The sequence below is a fragment of the Scylla paramamosain genome, chromosome 32, assembly GCF_035594125.1.
Source record: "Scylla paramamosain isolate STU-SP2022 chromosome 32, ASM3559412v1, whole genome shotgun sequence".
NCBI lineage: Eukaryota > Metazoa > Arthropoda > Malacostraca > Decapoda > Portunidae > Scylla > Scylla paramamosain.
The window spans coordinates 16,949,881-16,967,380 of NC_087182.1; the positions used below are offsets into that span (position 1 = coordinate 16,949,881).

General features: G+C 41.1%; 2 protein-coding genes across 2 annotated transcripts in view; both read right to left on the reverse strand.

Annotated features, from left to right (window-relative positions):
- LOC135089297 (alpha-catulin-like) overlaps positions 1-9,583 on the reverse strand; it is a 132,080-nt gene extending 122,497 nt beyond the window's left edge. Inside the window, 1 exon segment of the mRNA XM_063984799.1 lies at positions 9,430-9,583. Within this exon segment, the coding sequence (XP_063840869.1) occupies positions 9,430-9,492 (63 nt within the window). The 5' untranslated portion in view covers positions 9,493-9,583.
- Positions 9,584-10,083: 500 nt separating this feature from the next.
- The window catches only part of LOC135089298 (ADAMTS-like protein 4), a 19,749-nt gene continuing 12,332 nt past the window's right edge, over positions 10,084-17,500 (reverse strand). The window contains exons 5-11 of the mRNA XM_063984800.1: positions 17,417-17,500; positions 17,070-17,283; positions 16,370-16,543; positions 15,401-15,568; positions 14,223-14,402; positions 13,560-13,704; positions 10,084-12,336 (exon numbers count right to left, since the gene is read on the reverse strand). The exon at positions 17,417-17,500 is cut by the window's right edge and continues 40 nt beyond it. Of these exons, the coding sequence (XP_063840870.1) occupies positions 12,227-12,336; positions 13,560-13,704; positions 14,223-14,402; positions 15,401-15,568; positions 16,370-16,543; positions 17,070-17,283; positions 17,417-17,500 (1,075 nt within the window). The 3' untranslated portion in view covers positions 10,084-12,226. The remainder of the gene's footprint in view (positions 12,337-13,559; positions 13,705-14,222; positions 14,403-15,400; positions 15,569-16,369; positions 16,544-17,069; positions 17,284-17,416) is intronic.

Here is a 17,500-nt window from a genome sequence, read left to right on the forward strand (position 1 = left end):
GACCAGCTGACGACCGTAGGTGAATCACACACACACACACACACACATACACCCATTAATCAACCAGTGTCTCTCTAAATCTACTCAAATTCTCGTAGATGGAGGAATTTATACTTTACACTATCTTAATCCAGCTACTTCTTCCTCTCCCAGCACCTCCAACATTATCTTCAAGCAATCTAATGACAAAGTAACCTTAGTATTTTTCCTCAATCTTCAGCTAAGTTACAGCTCATTTTTCCCAATCTTATTCCCACTGATCCACTAACATCCAAGCTTCTTCTTTCTCCTCAATCATCAAACAACCTACTAACAAATGTTCTGAGTATCTTCCCTCAGCTTTACGTCCTCTTATCTATTGCCAGTCTTACAAAACCTGTCACCTGGTACTGGTAGACTTCTGGGAAAATCAAAGCACTAGAGATTGGAAGGCAGACACCCCAGTAGAAATAAAGGAAAGTAAATTAATTGCCATCGTTATAAGGAGATGAACATTACGAAAATATGAATACCAGTAAAGTGTTGAATAGGAGGTAAGAAAAGAAGGCAGTAAAGGCAGCAATAGAAAGGCAGAGAGAAGGACAAAGAGGGAAGAGAGAAAAAGGCAAAAAAGAAAAAGAATGCAGGAAGTACAAAGAACTGAGTGAACAGTACAAAAAAAAAAGAGTAGTGACATTTAATCATGAATAGCAAATAAGATAAGGTAGAAAATACAGTAATAAAAAGCAAGATGACAGAATAAAGGCAAAGGAAGAAAAGAAAGCAAGAAGTACAAGAATATGAGTAAACAGTACAAAAAAAAAGATTACTTGAAGGGAAAATAAATTAGTAAAGACTATAATAGAAAACAAAAATAGGGAAGAGAAAAGAGAGGGAAAGAAAAGGATGCAGGAAGTACAAGGATATGAGTGAGGCTGCAAGGTGAGGTTACAAGTCTAGAGCCACGGTGTTTCCTGGCCTCCCTACCCGGACAGGAGACAAATGGTGCATTCAGAGATGTGAGGCATGGTGGCGGCGGCCTTGGCTCCCTGTTCCCTGTCCCAGTCCCTCCCGTATGGCGCAGAACAGTGGAATATTATGTCCCTGTCCTTGGCACCACCACCACCACTAGTATTTTCAAGTATGTGTCTTCGTATCTCTTAGTTTGATGTGTCTTCATTATTGTCTTCATCTCGATTATAAATGTTTCTTTCCTCCTCACTTTGGATATGCTTTCTTGTCTTGTTTTTTTTTCCTTTCTTTTTTTTTTTTTTTAGAATGTGCTGCAAAATTATGTTGCCCTTTACTCATACAATCAGAAAGACAAGTATGCCACCCACCTTTGGCACGAGTATACGAGTATAAATGTTCTTTCCTTCTCACTTTATGTATGCTCCTTCAAACAAACATGCTCCATTATCCCTTTCTTTCGTACGTCCCTTTAAAATAACCGTGCCATTTTCTCCAATTAAAAACAATATCCTCAGAAACACAAGTATGCCCTTTAGGTGAAATATGACTCTTTTCCCTTTTAAGTATACCATTTTCTTCCCTGAACGCCCTTTGGAGATGAAACATAACCCTTTAACAAGTATATGCTCCCTTTTTCCCTATTAAGTATGCATCCTTCAAAGTTAACATGCCCCTTTTGCTTCCTTTGTGTTCCTTTCCTTGGTTTATATATACGGTCTTACACACAAGCTCTCTCCCATTTCAAATACACGTGTTCATTAGATACATGAACGTACATACGCCTGTTTCTTCCTAAAGGGTTGTCTCTTCTATTCCAATAAAGAGAAGTTGAGTGTTGTGATTATCGTCGTGCTTCCTTCTTCTTCTTCTTCTTCTTCTTCTTTTTCTTCTTACTATTATTGTCACTGTTGGTTCATTTCTGCTTTCCTCTTGTCATGTTTCGTCTTCAGTTTGTGTTATTTTCTCTTGTCTTGTTTTTCTGTTATGTTTTTTCTCTTCTTTTCTTTTTCTTTTTTTTTTTGTTTCGTCACTCAAGTTCCTGCTTTTCTTTTTTTCTTTTTCTTCTATTAAGGTTTCGTTTTAATTAATGCATTCTTTCCTTCTTTCATCTTTTATGGTCGTGTTTTTTTTTCTCTCCTTTTCTTCTTAATTTATTCTTTCCTGTCTTATGTTCGAGTTTTTTTTTTTTTTCTTCTGCCATATTTCATCTCGGTTACTTTTTCTCCTCTTCTATATGTCCTTCCTTCTGCCATGTATAATTTAAAATCGTGTTCTTTTCTTTTCTTTCCTTTCCTTCTTTCGTTTTCTTTATTTGTTCTTCCTTTCCTTTTTTGTCTAATGTTCTGTGTTAAATCTTGTACCTCCTTTTCTACTATAACGTTTCACTTTGATTTCTATTCTCTTCCCTTTCCTTCTATCCTCTCCCACGTTTCGTTGTAATTCAAATATCTGCTCTCCTTTTAATTTCCACATCTATTCTTTCATCTATCACACACATCTTTTACAACAAAATATTCCCCTCACAACATCATCTATTCACCAAAACCCTAAAAATAGCAGCATCCTTTAACTAAACACTCCACACATTGCCTTCAAAACCAACAACAAACGTCAAAATTTATCGGGACGCACCTGTACCTTCCTTCACCTATATCTCTCCAGCCACTCACGCGAAGCCAATTAGAAGACTGCAAGAGGTTACTGTGCGGTCCATAAGTCGCTACACTGGATACCTTGAGAGAGAGACGAGGGGGAGGAGAGGGAGAAGTAAAAGAAAGGCGTCATTTTAATTTTTCTCCATCAAAGGCCCGTCAGGTGGAGTTCCCTTGGTGTAGAATTTATGGTTATGGTGGAAGATATTTCACTCACAAGGACGGGGATGAGGGAATGCGGTGTTTAGTTCACTGATAGCAAGGAAGGTGATGGCAAGCTAAGGCAGGGTAGTGGTGGTGGTGAACTGGGCTTTCTCTTGAGGTGTTCAACTGCGGTTTTATCTGTGTGTCCGTCTCTCTCTGTCCGTTTCATCTTAAATCGTGTTTCTCCTTTCCTTTTGTCCTTTCTTTTATGTTTCGTCTCGATTCATGTTTTCTTTTTTCCTTATTTCGTTTGACACGTTTTGTTTTAATTCGTATATCTGCTCTTCTCTCTCTCTCTCTCTCTCTCTCTCTCTCTCTCTCTCTCTCTCTCTCTCTCTGCAATATCAGTTTCAAATGCCATGTAACGGAGTACTAATTCCTTTGTCTAATTTCATTCACAGTTTCTATCAAAAAAATTAAGTGGTAACAGTGAATTTTCCATGTCACATCGTAGAAATTTTATGTCGATTTATTTATTTGTTGTTGTTGTTGTTGTTGTTGTTGTTATTTTGTATTACTTTATCTGTTATCTTAATTTTTATCTTTATTGTTTTGGTTTATTATCTATTTTTTTTTTATTTCGTTCATTTATACAGTGGAGGAATCAGCAGTGAAAATAATGAATTGAATTAACTTAAACCAATCCAAACCTAACCTAACTTAACCTAACCTAACTAAACCTAACCTAACGTAACTTAACCAAACCTAGCCAAACTAAACCTAACCGTTGAATGAAAAACGCTAAATTTTACCTCAGTAGTACCAGAATAAACTGCTACTAAACAACTACATTTTCTCACAGTACTAATTTCCCTCCCGCTCGCCCAGCCCTCCGCTAACACACAGACAGCCTCAGCCAGCGCCAAGCCGCTATGCCGGAGTTCTCCCAAGGCCACTCGCTTCCTTCACCCTTCCACTGTCACACTGTTTTGCTTGTCATCCTCTACTTGTGTATTTTATTTTTCTTTCTCTTCATTTTGTTTTTCTGTTTGATTTCCTTGTCTTTTCTTTTCTTTTCTTCCTTTTCTCTTTTTTTGTCTTTCTTTTGTGTTTATTTTATTTTTTCTTTCTTTTCATTGTTTTTTTCTTTTCTTTCCTTGTCTTTTTTTCTTTTCTTTTCTTTCTTTAGTTTTTTCTTTGCTTTCTTCTTTTCTCTTCTTTTTTTATTTCTTTTCTTGCTTCCTTTTTCCTATCATTATTTTCTTTCTTTGTCTTTTTTCCTTTTCTTTACTTTTTCTTGTTTCTTTCTTCCCTTCATTTTCTCTTGTCTTGTTTTTCTGGTCTTTCTTTTCATTTTTTTTGCCATATTTTGTAACACACTCTCTTGAAATTTTTGTACTAGTCTCCTCAGTTGTTCTGTAGCGTAGATAAGACACAATTACCCTCCTATTTTATTTATTTATTTTATTTTTTTGCGCTAGCTACTCCATGTAACCTTGTGAGGCGATGCACGGAACAAGCCCCTTTCACAACCCACTCGCCACGAAGTTAAGAAACTGAAGGAGACTGAATCGGCGTGTGGTGAAATACAGCTGAAGATAAAGAATGGGAACTCGTAATTCTCACCCCTTTTCTGCCATTTCTCCCTCCACTTCCTTTTTCCCATAACCAAGGCGAGGTGAAATATTGCTAAAAATAAGAAGGAATAATACATTAGGCCACATTACGCATGAGCAAATGTAGGTTAGGTTGTTTTAAGGCTATTGCTGGGTATATTTCAAGTCTTTATGGATGTCTTGGCTTCCATTCCGACCCAGATAAGGAAGAAGAGCATGAATGTAAATGAAGATAAGATGGATAAAAACAGACATTACAAAACGTGAAAGAAATATATAAGTGAGATTCTTTTTAGACTAATGCAACGCTAATTTGAATATTTACGAGCATTCTTGCCTTCATTCTCAAACTCCCGTCAGAAGAGAAAAAGGAGTTGAAAATAAGAGGACAATGTAATTTCATATCCAAAGCATGGGGAAATATAAATAATGTCTTTTTTGTTTTTGTTTTTGCTTATTCCAACTCATAATATAAATTGTTACATTCAGTCTGGCCTCCATTTTCAAACTCACACGTCAGGAGAAAAGGAAATGAGCTAAAAATAAGAAGACAATATATTAGGCAATCCAAAAGCCTGGAAAAATATAAATAATGTTGTGTTTTGACTATTCCAGCCCATAATTTCAGCTCTTAACGACACTGCTTCCTCCATTTCCAGTAATCCAGACACAAGAGAAGAGTTAAAGAGGTAAAAATAAAAGAAGACAATACATTACGATACCCAAAACGTGAAATAGTATGGATTTTGTTCTTTTCCTTATTCCAAGCGGTAATTTGAGTTTTTACAGACACTCCTGCCCTCACTCCCATTCCTTCAGACACAAGAGAGAGCGAATTACCCCAAAAATAAGTGAAAACGATACATCTGGCCTCATAAAGTATGGTGACACAAAAGGCGATACTTTAGTCTATTCCAAGCCGTAATTCAAGTTTTTACGGGTCCTCCTGCCTCCATTTCCTGCCCCCTGACACACGAGAAGAGGGACGTAGCTAGAAATATGTGAAAATGATTTATTACACCATACAAAGCAAGATGAAATGTAAATAATATTGCTGTAGTTTATTTCAAGTCTTAATTTAACTTTTTACGGGTCCTCCTGCCTCCACCTCCTGCCCCCTGACACACGAGAAAAGGAAAGAAACTATAAGTAGATGAAAATTATACTTTTGGTTATACAAAGCAAGATGAAGTATGAATAATGTTACTTTAGTCTATCTCAAGTCTTAATTTAAGTTTTTACGCGCCCTCCTGTCTCCATTCACAACCCCACGAGTGAGGAGAGTAGGAGTATCACAAAAATAAAGCTGTGTTGGCCTACTGCAGTCTTAATTATTGTCTTTATACACATTCTTGCCTTCATTCTTTACTCCCACAACAATGACCAACAGCAGTGGAGCCAAAAAATACGAAAATATTATTATTCTCAAAAGTGCATAAAGTGATATAAGTTACATTGCGGATTCAACTTTTTTTTATCTAAGAGGAGCACTGGTCAAACACAACAAAAAATTGGGGAAAAAGACCTACTAGAGCACAAGTCCCGAAAGTATGTCAAAAGGTTTATGAAATTTAGAGGATAAGTGTCTTGAAACCTCCCTCCTGAAAGAGTTCAAGTCACAGGAAGAGGAAATACTGAATCAGGCAGGGAGTTCCAGAGTCTACCAGGAAAAGGGATGAATGACTGAGAATATTGGTTAGCTCTTGCATTAGAGAGATGGACAGAATAGGGGTGAGGGAAAGTAGAAAGCCTTGTGAAGCGAAGCAGCGGGAGGAGGGGAGGCATGCAGTTAACAAGATCAAAAGAACAGTTAGCATGAAAACAGCGGTAGAAGACAGCAAGAAATACAACATTGCAGAGATAAAAGGAAGGGTGAAGACAGTCAATTAGAGGAGAGTTGATCAGACGAAATGCTTGTGATTCCACCCTGTCTAAAAGAGCAGTGTGAGTGTGAACCATACTCCATACGTGGACGGATAAGACCCCTGTACAAAGTCGGCAGGTGGTGGGGGAGAGGGATGAGAAAAACTGGCGGATACGACTCAGAACTCCCAATTGCGATGAGATGAGATGAAATGTTAGGTTTCCAATTAACATGTTAGTAAAGGATTGACCGAGGATGTTCAGTGATACAATATACAATAGTGCTAGATTTCACTATTTCTAGTATTTATAGCCTTAAAAACACCTGGAAAATGACCCATTACTAAAAATTAAAAAAATAAAAAAACAACGAAATAAAAATGAGTTCTGTGGATTCATTATACATGTTTTCCGAGTGTTACATCTAAATATTTCCAGTATTTCCAGAATAAAAATAACCTAGACAACAACAACGTACTAGTAACAAATCAGGAGGGATCATAAGTAGCCTTTCCTGCTGTTCTTCCCATCTACCTTAAGTAATTCAAGCCAAGAGTCGTGGAATTTACAAAGCAATGACTCACCGTGTCTTCTTCAGCTCTTCACTCACGCCTGCACTCCTTCACTTCACTTCCTTAATCAACACAACACAACATCTCAACTTACCTGGCCGTTGCTGGCGTCCCCCGCATCACCGTGAAGGCCTGCAGTCCCCCAATGCAGGCTGGGGAGTCACGAAATTCACTAAAACACAACACTTCCGCCGCCATGACACCTAAACACCGGTCTCCCTCACCAGTAACTCTACATTAATTACCTTTTTTGTTCGTAACGCGGCACAGTAAGTTAACCAAAAGTAGGGAAGCGACGCACCGTTCATTGTACACCTCCAGGAACGCCGCAGTGCATCGTAAGAATGAGTGGAGGCAGAGAGAGTAAGAAATTTTAACGCCGCACTCCAGCCAGTCACCTGCGTCCTTCTCTTCCTCCTCCTGTGTCCTGCCTCGATGTAAACAAGAGCTGTCTTAACAAAAACTAATCTAATGTACTTTCTTGACGTCCTCAGAAATATAATTTCGATAATCCATGACTTTTAGTCAAATATCTGGGTACTCTATAAGGAAAATTAATGATCTTTTCTCTATTATTCATAAAACCTGATATTATTAAGAAATTTACGGTGCAGCTAATAAGGAATTTATTTAAGGATCTTACGTGTTCAGGAACTTGATTGTCACAAATTGTTAGTTTAAATTGAAGACTGTCATTTATCACAGACGAATTTTCCTTTCTTCTTCAATACATATTTGTTTTGGTTGAATCATTAAGAAATTTGATCCCTAAGCTACGTCAGCATGACTATGGCGCATTGCTTCAAGTGCTTCAACTGAACTGTTCGAAGCTTAGTGAAGTGCATCGTTAGACACCATTTTGTAAGATAGTTTAACCTTACTTTAAATGGCAGAACATACGACTTAGCAAGCCTCTCCTGAGTAGGCTGACGGAGACCACGATCCAGAGCTAATAAAACAGCTCAGCAGGTCAGGCGGGACATTTATCCCTGGGGAACCACCACCAGTGACAAGCGTGAAATGTATGCTTGCAAAACTTGCGTGCCGAGGAAAGGCCTTTATTTCACGTCCCCCTCGCCGCAGTAGTCAAAACATTACACCGCCGCGTGCCAGCTCTATATTTACGCTAGCCCTCCTGTCGTGCATCTGTCACCATGTACTGTATACTCTTCCCTCACATTAATCCCCAGCCCTCCTAAACATTCTTGCTTATACAATCCAAACATCTAAAAACCTCAACATCAGCCTTAACTGTCACCTCATATACCAGACACACTCTACTCGACCTTGCTTCAGTACTACCACTACTCCCGCCACGCCCCCGCCCACCCTACCGCAGCGGGAGGGAGAGGGGCGCCCACTCATTCCCCAAATAGCCCATAAAACGAAGCAGCGGAGGGGCGCGTCAGTATTTCCACTCAGCAGCATGAAACCTGTGTCAAGGCGGTCATTCATTCCTAAGGTTTCGTGTAGACGCCTCGTGTGGACTTCGCTTTGTGTCCTGACGTTGTTTTGATTCCGTACACGACCTTGGAGGACCGGCAGGAGGAGGAGAGGTATGGTGGTAGTGGTGGTGGTGGTGAGAAGGGTGTAAGAGTGTAGCTATGTATAAAGGAGTTGCTGTGAAGTGTAGGAGTGGCGGTGAATCTTAAGCTTTGTGTTGTTTTGTGGTTGTAAGTTTGGGTTCTGTCGACATGCGCGGTTTAAAAGTCACGCAAGTTAGCAAGTGAGAGCCTTTAGTTGATGCGCTCTTGTTCTCTCCTCTCACACACACCGACTTAGAACTTATATTTTAATCTGAACTACAGGTCTGTGTTGGTAAGCTCTGATACTGTCCTGCTCGTGGTCTAAAAAGCAACGGGAGCTTGAGACAAAACACGTGAATTTTAACTGTACTAAGTGTTGATATTGTCCTTATGTCCTGTCTAGAATAGCGACGGACGTTAGTGAGTGAGGACCCATTGTTGATGCGCTCTTACTCTCCTCACATGCACAGACTCTAGACCACGTGAGGCAGCCAGTGAGCCAGCGAGCGAGCGAGCCAGCCAGGTGGTGTTATAATAGCCACCTGCCCATCTGCATCTCCTCAGCATGGGAAACTTAAACAAACGCAAACAAACTTTACCGCACCATGAGAACCACCGCAGGGAGTGAGTGCCTTCAGCTGCCTGGGTGACTAAACCTTACAACACGACTAACGTAAGGACCTTATTCTGAAACACCTCTGTGCCGCACCTCCACTACTTTTAAAAGGCTCCCCTTGAAGTTGCACGGGTTGAATTTCAAGGGTGTTTTTATGGTTTTAGTGACAGATTACTGACACTTGTACATTATAAACACGAAACACTCTCGAGAACCAGGCTAAACATCTCCGTGGCTTGTGAAAAATAGTTGTGGTGAGGGAGACTAGCGTTTCTGAATACAGGCCTGAGGAGCAGCACCGCGGAGGCCCAAGTCACCGCGGGGATCAGAACGCGGGAACAGCTGGTACGAGTAAACAATCCTGGCAGGGCTAGAGAGGTAACCAGCTGGGAATCGCTTAGCTCAGTGCATGACGGGCTGCGGAGGGGGGAGGTATGTCGTACGTGACTGCAGCCTCCCGCAGGTCAGTGTAGGTCGCCGTGCACTCACCTCCGTCACCAGGGGCAGCAGGGATCTCTCCAGGGAATGAGTCTTGATGTGCGGGTCCATCATGGCGGTGGAGGAGGCCGGCGGGCGCCCCTCTTGGCCACACACCTAAACCCGCGGCACTGAGACCTCACTCCGGTGCCCGTGCCAGCCGCCCGCCCGCTGCCTCGCCCGCACACACGCACGTACACACTCTCACTCCCGTACACACATACCGTACATACATACATACATACATACATAGTGCACATGACTGGGTGTACAGTTGGGTAGATTATACGGACTGTAGTGACAGATTGTGCCTTATACTTGTGTTTACCTGTATTTATAGCTGTGTGTGACTAATCTCTCTCTCTCTCTCTCTCTCTCTCTCTCTCTCTCTCTCTCTCTCTCTCAATAGATAAGCAAGATCACCATTCATTTTACTGCTATCTAGTCGTAAATCTAACACACACACACACACACACACACACACACACACACACACACACACACACATTTCTATTACTAAACAAAAATAATAAGAAGAATCATAGACGTCGATAATGATGTAAATACAATAAACCTCTTTTTTTTCATCTGTTTCAGCTCGTACACATCTTAAGACCAAATAAAAAAAAAAATAAAAAGAAGAAAACGACTTGCAAACACGAGTAGTATATTTAGCATTCATTTAATTAAGAGTGTTTGTGTCAATGAGAATCTTAACAAAACAACAGTTGCCTCTAGTACATAATTGCTTTCCGCTTATACAGTAACATCACACAAAACAATAATATATACAAAAATCTGTCATGCATGTTGTTTTTTTCCTTACCACAAGAAAGAACCTTCATGGCAGGAAAAAAATGTCATGGGAAGGAATCGGGAAGAAAGTATAGAAAGAGTTTTTTAAAGTTAACGCGCGTGAGAGAGAAAAAAATATATATATAGCGCAGAGCAGTGGCATCATTAGGCTGAGATATTTTAAGTTTAGCCTGGTGTATTTTCGCACCGTAAAAAAAAAGAAGGAATATTTATCACGAAAACAGCAGATTATGCAAGAGTGGAACTAGACTTGCCGAAGCACCGGACAGAGTTTACTAACCCTGGTGGTCTGTCTCGTCAGGAGCTAGAAACGTGCCTGGTGAGGAATATCAGTTAAGGGAAAATAAGTAACATGATTTAGAGGTATATAAGTCTTGTAAAAGGGCTCGTATTTTGACCAGTTAAGAGAAAAACAGTATAAACAATAGAATTTAAAGGATTGATTGGTAGAAATAGGCAGGTTTAAAAAAAGACCCAACATTCCGAGACGATTAGGAGGAAAATAAATAATAGTTGGATTTACAGGAGTGATAGGAGGATACATGGTGGATACACAAAACCTCTTCCTGTTTTTATACTTCCTCCTGCCTCTGACTTGAGCTGCTCCAAGAGGAAGATTTCTAGACACTTATCCTTAAATTTTGGATGACCCTTCTGGCCACACTCTTTAGAGAATAGCATTTTCATTGCATCTTTTCTTTATAGCCTTTTTCTTGTCATGTCAGAAAAAAAGGCAGAGGTATTTTGAAACATTCTGTGCCATTATAAAGACGATTTTCAAAGGCCAGAGATGATTTTTTTTTCGGATTTCTACGGGTGTTTGTGCTACTGACGTTGCATTGTAATTAAACGTGCACCAAGATCATAAAATAAAAAAAAACTTCTTTGAAAACTTCCCGATAACTTCCACCACAGCCTCCTCAAACTTGCGGAGATAAGACGCTGAGATGTTTGAGGATACGACTAAAGGGAGTGCCACGTGTAGGCCTGATGGCTTCTGGCAGCTTCCCTTATTTTCTTATGTTCTTATTGCGATATTCTTTCTGTTACTTGCATGGGAGAAGAACAAAAGGACTAAGTGTGAATTAGATGAGAGACAATAACAACAGCAACAATGACTGCCTTGTAAGCTGAACGAGTACTGAAGCTCTTAAGAAATGAGGAAGGTACGAGTAAGATTAACAAACAAAACAAGTATAGATAAATATAAACTGAAGAGAAAAATAAATAACTTGATAAATTAGAGATAAGCTGAGATGAAAAGAAAAAAAAACATAAGAGAACTTCAATTGAGATAAGGCCAAAGGTGTTAATTTCAGGTGGAAAACAAACAAACAAACAAAGCAGCAGGAAAAGAAAGCAAAGCAGGAGATAAATTTTTCCCTCGACGGCAGGAAAGAGAGAAAGAAAGAAAAAGAATAAAGAGAGGCGACTTTTCTCTTATGCCAGTCTGCCTGTTTCTTCTCTCTTGGGCGAAGGAGGAGGAGGAGGAGGAGGAGGAGGAGAAAAAAAATAGATAAAGAATTAGAATATAGATTTGAAAGACGAAAAGGAGATAGAAAAAAAAGAAAGAAGAGGAGGGGAAGGAAGACGACAAAAAAGAAAAGATAGAATAGTAAAGAGAGAAAAAAATGAGGCCGTAGATTTAAGACTCGAAAAGGTGAAAAAAAAAAAAAAAAAAAAAGAAGAGGCGTTGGCGGAAGAAGAGGAGGAGGAGGAGGAAAAAGAGTAAGAGGAGAAAAATCTGATGAAATAGATGTAGATTTAAAAGTTGAAAAGGAGGAAAAGAAGACACGAAGGAAGAGGAGAAGGAGGAAGAGGAAGAGGAGGAGTAAGAGGAGAATGAAAAAAAAGATGAAATTTAAAAAAGTAGGACGAAGATTTAAAAGATGAAATGAAAGAAAACAAAGACACGAAGGAATAGGAGGAAGAAGAGGAGGAGGAGGAAGAGGAGGAGGAGGAGGAGGAGGAGAGTGACAGGTGGGCGTTCCCTCTACTGTTGGAAGCAGGAGGCGCAGCAGACGGAGCGGTAGTAGGAGTAGCGGCATAGGCGAGCTTGCTGTACCATGACACAGTTTCTGAACCGGTCCACGCAGCTTCGATCTGAGGAGAGGAAAAGAAAACGAGAGGGGGAGGGGAGGTTAGCGTGCTGGAACGTGCCTGTCTGTCTGTGTGTGTCTGTCTGTTGGTTTGTCTGTCTGTCTGAGTGTTATATTTGTCTGTTTGTTTGTTTGTTTATCTGTCCGTTGGTTTGTTTGTGTGTGTGTCTATGTTTCTTCGTTGTGTCTGTCTGTCTATACATCTGTGTGTTTGTCTGTCAGTCTGTTATGTTTCCCTGTCTATCTGTCTGTCTGGGTTTGTCTGTCTGTCTGTCTGCCTGACCGTCTGTCTGTCTATAGGATTTGTGTATCTGAACACTTGTCTGTATATTAATATGTTTGTTTGTTTGTTTGTTTGTCTGTTGTTTATTTTTGCCTGCAGGTTTGTTTGTCTGTCTGTCTGTCCGTCTATTAGGTTGATTTGTCCGCCTGTTTGTATATCTGAGTGTCTGCTTGTTTGTACTCTTTTATTCTTTTCTTTTTATTTCTATCATTATTTATCAACAATATATACAAAAATATAAATCACATTGGTAGAAGACAAGTGTTTTAGTCATTTAGGTAAAGTTAAGTCTCCCGTGGTACTTTGTGAGCTATTTTAAAAGGAAATCTCTCTCTCTCTCTCTCTCTCTCTCTCTCTCTCTCTCTCTCTCTCTCTCTCTCTCTCTCTCTCCATTGTCTATTACTTCCTGTTTGTTTGTTCGCGTTTATATTTGCTTCCACATTCTCTCTCTCTCTCTCTCTCTCTCTCTCTCTCTCTCTCTCTCTCTCTCTCTCTCTCTCTCTCTCTCTCAGGCGTTTCTATTATTATCTTCATGTCTTGTTTTTCCCAGTCTCTCTCTCTCTCTCTCTCTCTCTCTCTCTCTCTCTCTCTCTCTCTCTCTCTCTCTCTCTCTCTCTCTCTCTCTCTCTCTCACTGAATGAAAATTGAATCACCTTGGGCTAGTCTTCCCTCATCACAACACTCATTACAGAAGACAAAGGGAGGGTCTTTCATCATGAAGGCAAATGACAGAAAGGAAGGGATGGAAGGAAGGAGGGAAGGGAGGGAGGACTGTGGAATAACGAGTGGGAATGAAAAGAAAACGGAATCTCCTTAGGCACACCCGCATCAGTACAGTCATTAAAAGAAAACGGAGGAAGGTCTTGCGTTATGAAGGAAAATGAGAGAGAGAGAGAGAGAGAGAGAGAGAGAGAGTAATAATGAAGAGCGCCCTGTTTCCTCACCGCTGGGCTTGTTGCAGGGCTTCTCCACGCAGGGGCGGGCCGTGACGGGTTTGTCGGCAATGCTGCACCGCGTGGACAGCTGCTGGTGCTGGTCCAGGCACTGCACAGCTCGCGTCTTGGTGCCACGCCCGCAGGTCCTCGAGCACTGTAGGGATGGTCAGGGTTTTGGTTTAGTTAGCCAGTCGGTCACCAAAATATAGAAAACGGAGGTAAGTTTGCGATAATTATTATTATTATTTTTTTTTTAAGTTAAGGATGGAAACATTTTTATTTATTTATTTATTTATTTATTTATTCGTGCGTGTATGATCTTTATGTTGTGAGCTTTATTTACTTATCGATTCATTTATCTATAAGAAAATAAGGGAAGCTGCAAGAAGTCATCAGGCCAACACGCGTCAATCGCTTCACGAAACACACCGTCCTATTCCCACGTATCATCCACATGCACAAATTCATCTAATCTTCCTTTAAAAGCTCCCCAAAGACTCAACACCTAATTACAGACCCTATTCTATTTCAGTTACTAAGTCCATTCCATTCATCTTCATCTGATCTTTTTAAGGCTCCCTAATGACTCAGAACCTAATTACTGAGTCTATTTTGATTACTAAGTCTATTCCACTCATCTACCACACTATTCAAGGACCAATTCTCACTTACCGCAGACCAGTCAGTGTAGTACCAGTGAGGAGGACAAGGGTCAGGGTTACAGGTTTGGGAGTCGTTGGGTTTTGCTGTGGCGTCGCATTCAATATCAAGTGTGGCGCGGAAGGTCCCCCTTAGGAACACCACGCACACCACCTCCCGTGAGCGAGTGCCGTTCCCGCATTCGTCGGAGCACTGGTAGTAGTAGTAGTAGTAGTAGTAGTAGTAGTAGTAGTAGTATATGTTAGAGAATATAAAATATAAGTGATTTCGGTATAATAGGATAATATTTAGGAGAAAACGGAAGGAAGGGAGAAAGGAAGGAAGGAGGGATGGAAGGAAGAAGGGAAGGAATTAAGGAGGGAGGACGGAATAAAGAGAGAGGGAGGGCGGAAGAGAGGAAAATAGGGAGGGAGGAAAGGGGAAGGAGGGAAGGAAGGAAGGAAGGAAGGAAGGAAGGAAGGAAAGAAGGAACGAAGGAAGAAGGGAAGGATGGAGGGAGGGAGGGAGGGACGAAAGGGGAAGGAAGGAAGGAAGGTTACATAAAGGGATCGATAAAGGAGGAAGGGTGAGGAGTTGCGTGTGTGCAGGAGGAGGAGGAGGAGGAGGAGGAGGAGGAGGAGGAGGAGGAGGAGGAGGAGGAGGAGGAGGAGGAGGAGGAGAAGGAGGAGGAGGAGGAGGAGGAGGAAGAGAAACCAATAGACAGGAAGTAAGGATGAAGGAAAGGCAGAAACAGAAGTCGGAGGAAGCAATAAACACAAAGATAAGAAATTATGAGAATGACAAAACTAATAAAAACTAATAAAAGGCGAAAAAAAAAAATATAGATGAACAAACAACCACTAAATGAATAAAACAAAGTAAATGAAACAACGTGCATAAGAAGAGAAAGAGAAAGAGTAACAACTTAAAAAAAAAAATAGCGAACGAGAAAATAAACAAAACAAACCACTGAAGTAAATACAATAACAACAAAAATAAGAAAACAGTAATTCAGCCAACAACATTAACACAATTATTTTTCAATGTCACTTCTCATGCGATCAGTGAGGTTAAGCAACGGTGCTTCTGGTTAGCACTTGGATGGGTGACCGCCTGAGAAGATTACTCGTAGTATGCACACACACACATACACACACATACACACACACACACAGCCAAACTAGGTCAATACAAGGTCAGTTCGCTCTTACAGGCGACCAGGGCCCCGTGAACCAGGCGGCGGCGCAGGCGTTGGGCAGAGGGCAGGGGCGGGTGTCGGGGGGACGCTGGGTCAGGTCACACTCCCCCTCCACTGAGTTGACCCCAGGCAGGCACCACACGCGGCGTCTCTGCACTCCGTCCTCACACCCGCCGAAGCACTGGAAGGGGGGAAGAGTGACCGATTGAGTGGATAAAAAAAGAAGGGAGAGGAGATATGGGAAAAGAATATGAAATCGGTAACTTAATAAAAAAGAAAAACGGTGTGGAAGAAAAGAGTGAAGTGGAGTGGAAGAAACGAAAAAAAAAAAATAAGGGAAAGGTAGGAACAGGGAAAGAAACTGAAAATCTTACCGAACACAACCTAACCACAGGGGAAAAAAGGGTGAGTGGGAGAGATAAAGAGAGGAAAGGCACCTGATAACCTACCCTACCCTACCCTAACCTAACAAAAACAAGGAGGTAGAGGAGAGGAGCGGAGTGGTGCGAAGAAAATAGGAGAGGAGAAAATAGGAGAGAGAGAAAGGTCAGTGATAATGAGATGCAATGGCTGGTGGAGGAATAAATAATTAAAAGAAAACAGGATAATCAAGGCCATTTATAGACACTAACGAATTTCTCTCTCTCTCTCTCTCTCTCTCTGGTGTGACTCACAGAGGCTGGTGATTGCAAGAGTAGCACTAATAACGACGAAGGTATCTTAGAAAAAAAAAAAGGAAAATACGTATGTTGCTTTACTTATAACCTAACTAAATGGACAACAGCAATACATAAGAGTACTTCATCCTCTCTTAGTTAAAAAAAATAAATAAATAAAAATAAAAATACGTGTTGTTTTACTTATAATCTGGCAAAATGGTTGATAACAATACACAAGAAAAGGTCACCTCATCTTAGTTAAAAATACGTGTTGCTTTAATTATAATCTTACAATATGGCTGACAACAAGAAAGGCAGCTCACCTCCTCAGACCAGTCAGTGTAGAACCAGGTGTGGTGGGCGCAGGAGTGGGCGTGGCACAGCTGCTGGGAGGGTGGCTTCTCCTGGATGTTGCACTCGTCTGCACCCACACGCCTCCCGTCAGCTCTGCATGTCACCTGCCGCGTCTTGAGCCCCGTGCCGCATTCCACCGAGCACTGCCACAAATGTTAGGATTGGATAGTACAGTATCCCATGACTTTCGTTTGCATGCTCATTTTCTAATTTCATAAAAGAAAACGAAATAATTTTATGGGCAACGTTTATAAAATTTATCCCAAACTAGATACAGCATTGCCTTGCACGTGGAGTGAAAATTGTTATTACAATACTCGGTGATTTTTGTATACGTGTTCATTTTCTGTCTGATTTATTAAAAGAAACGGTAATCTTTTATAAGAAACTAAAATTGCTCTTTTAACGTAGTGTAATTGTAAAAAAAATAATATATATTAAAAATTTTCAGTAAATGTAAGTAATGGAGAAAGCGCTATCAGCTAATAATAATCTTGTGTTTAAACTGTCCACATACTGCACTCAAATGAACACTGCGATTTTTGCGAAGTACTTGAATAAATTAATAAACGTGATATGAATCCTTAATCATTTACATTAGCTATTAGTCTTGACTCCATAAAAGAAAATCAAACATATTTTAAGGGTAACTTCAGTAATAGCACTGACCTGCGTCCAGGCGGTGACCTCCCACTTGGTGCAGGGAGCCATGGTGCAGGGCTGGATCAGGGGCACCATGGTGGCTCGCAGGGGCGCGGGGCAGGTGGCGGGCGGCACGGAGCGGGTCAGAGTGGGTGTGACCTCCTGAACACACGCCCAGGTCCTCGTCATGACCCCTGACCCACACGTGACCGAGCACTGGGACCACTCCCCAAGCTGCCACCTGGCGGAGAGACGTGGCACTACACACACACACACACACACACACGATACTGATAACCTGATTACTGAGTCTATCAAATAAAAAGAGGTACACACACACACACACACACACACACACACACACACACACTCACGAGGGTGGGCAGGGGCGTGGATTGCAGTGCACAGTCTGTGGCGGGGGTTTGGGCGAGCCACACACGTCATCAGAGAGAATTGCC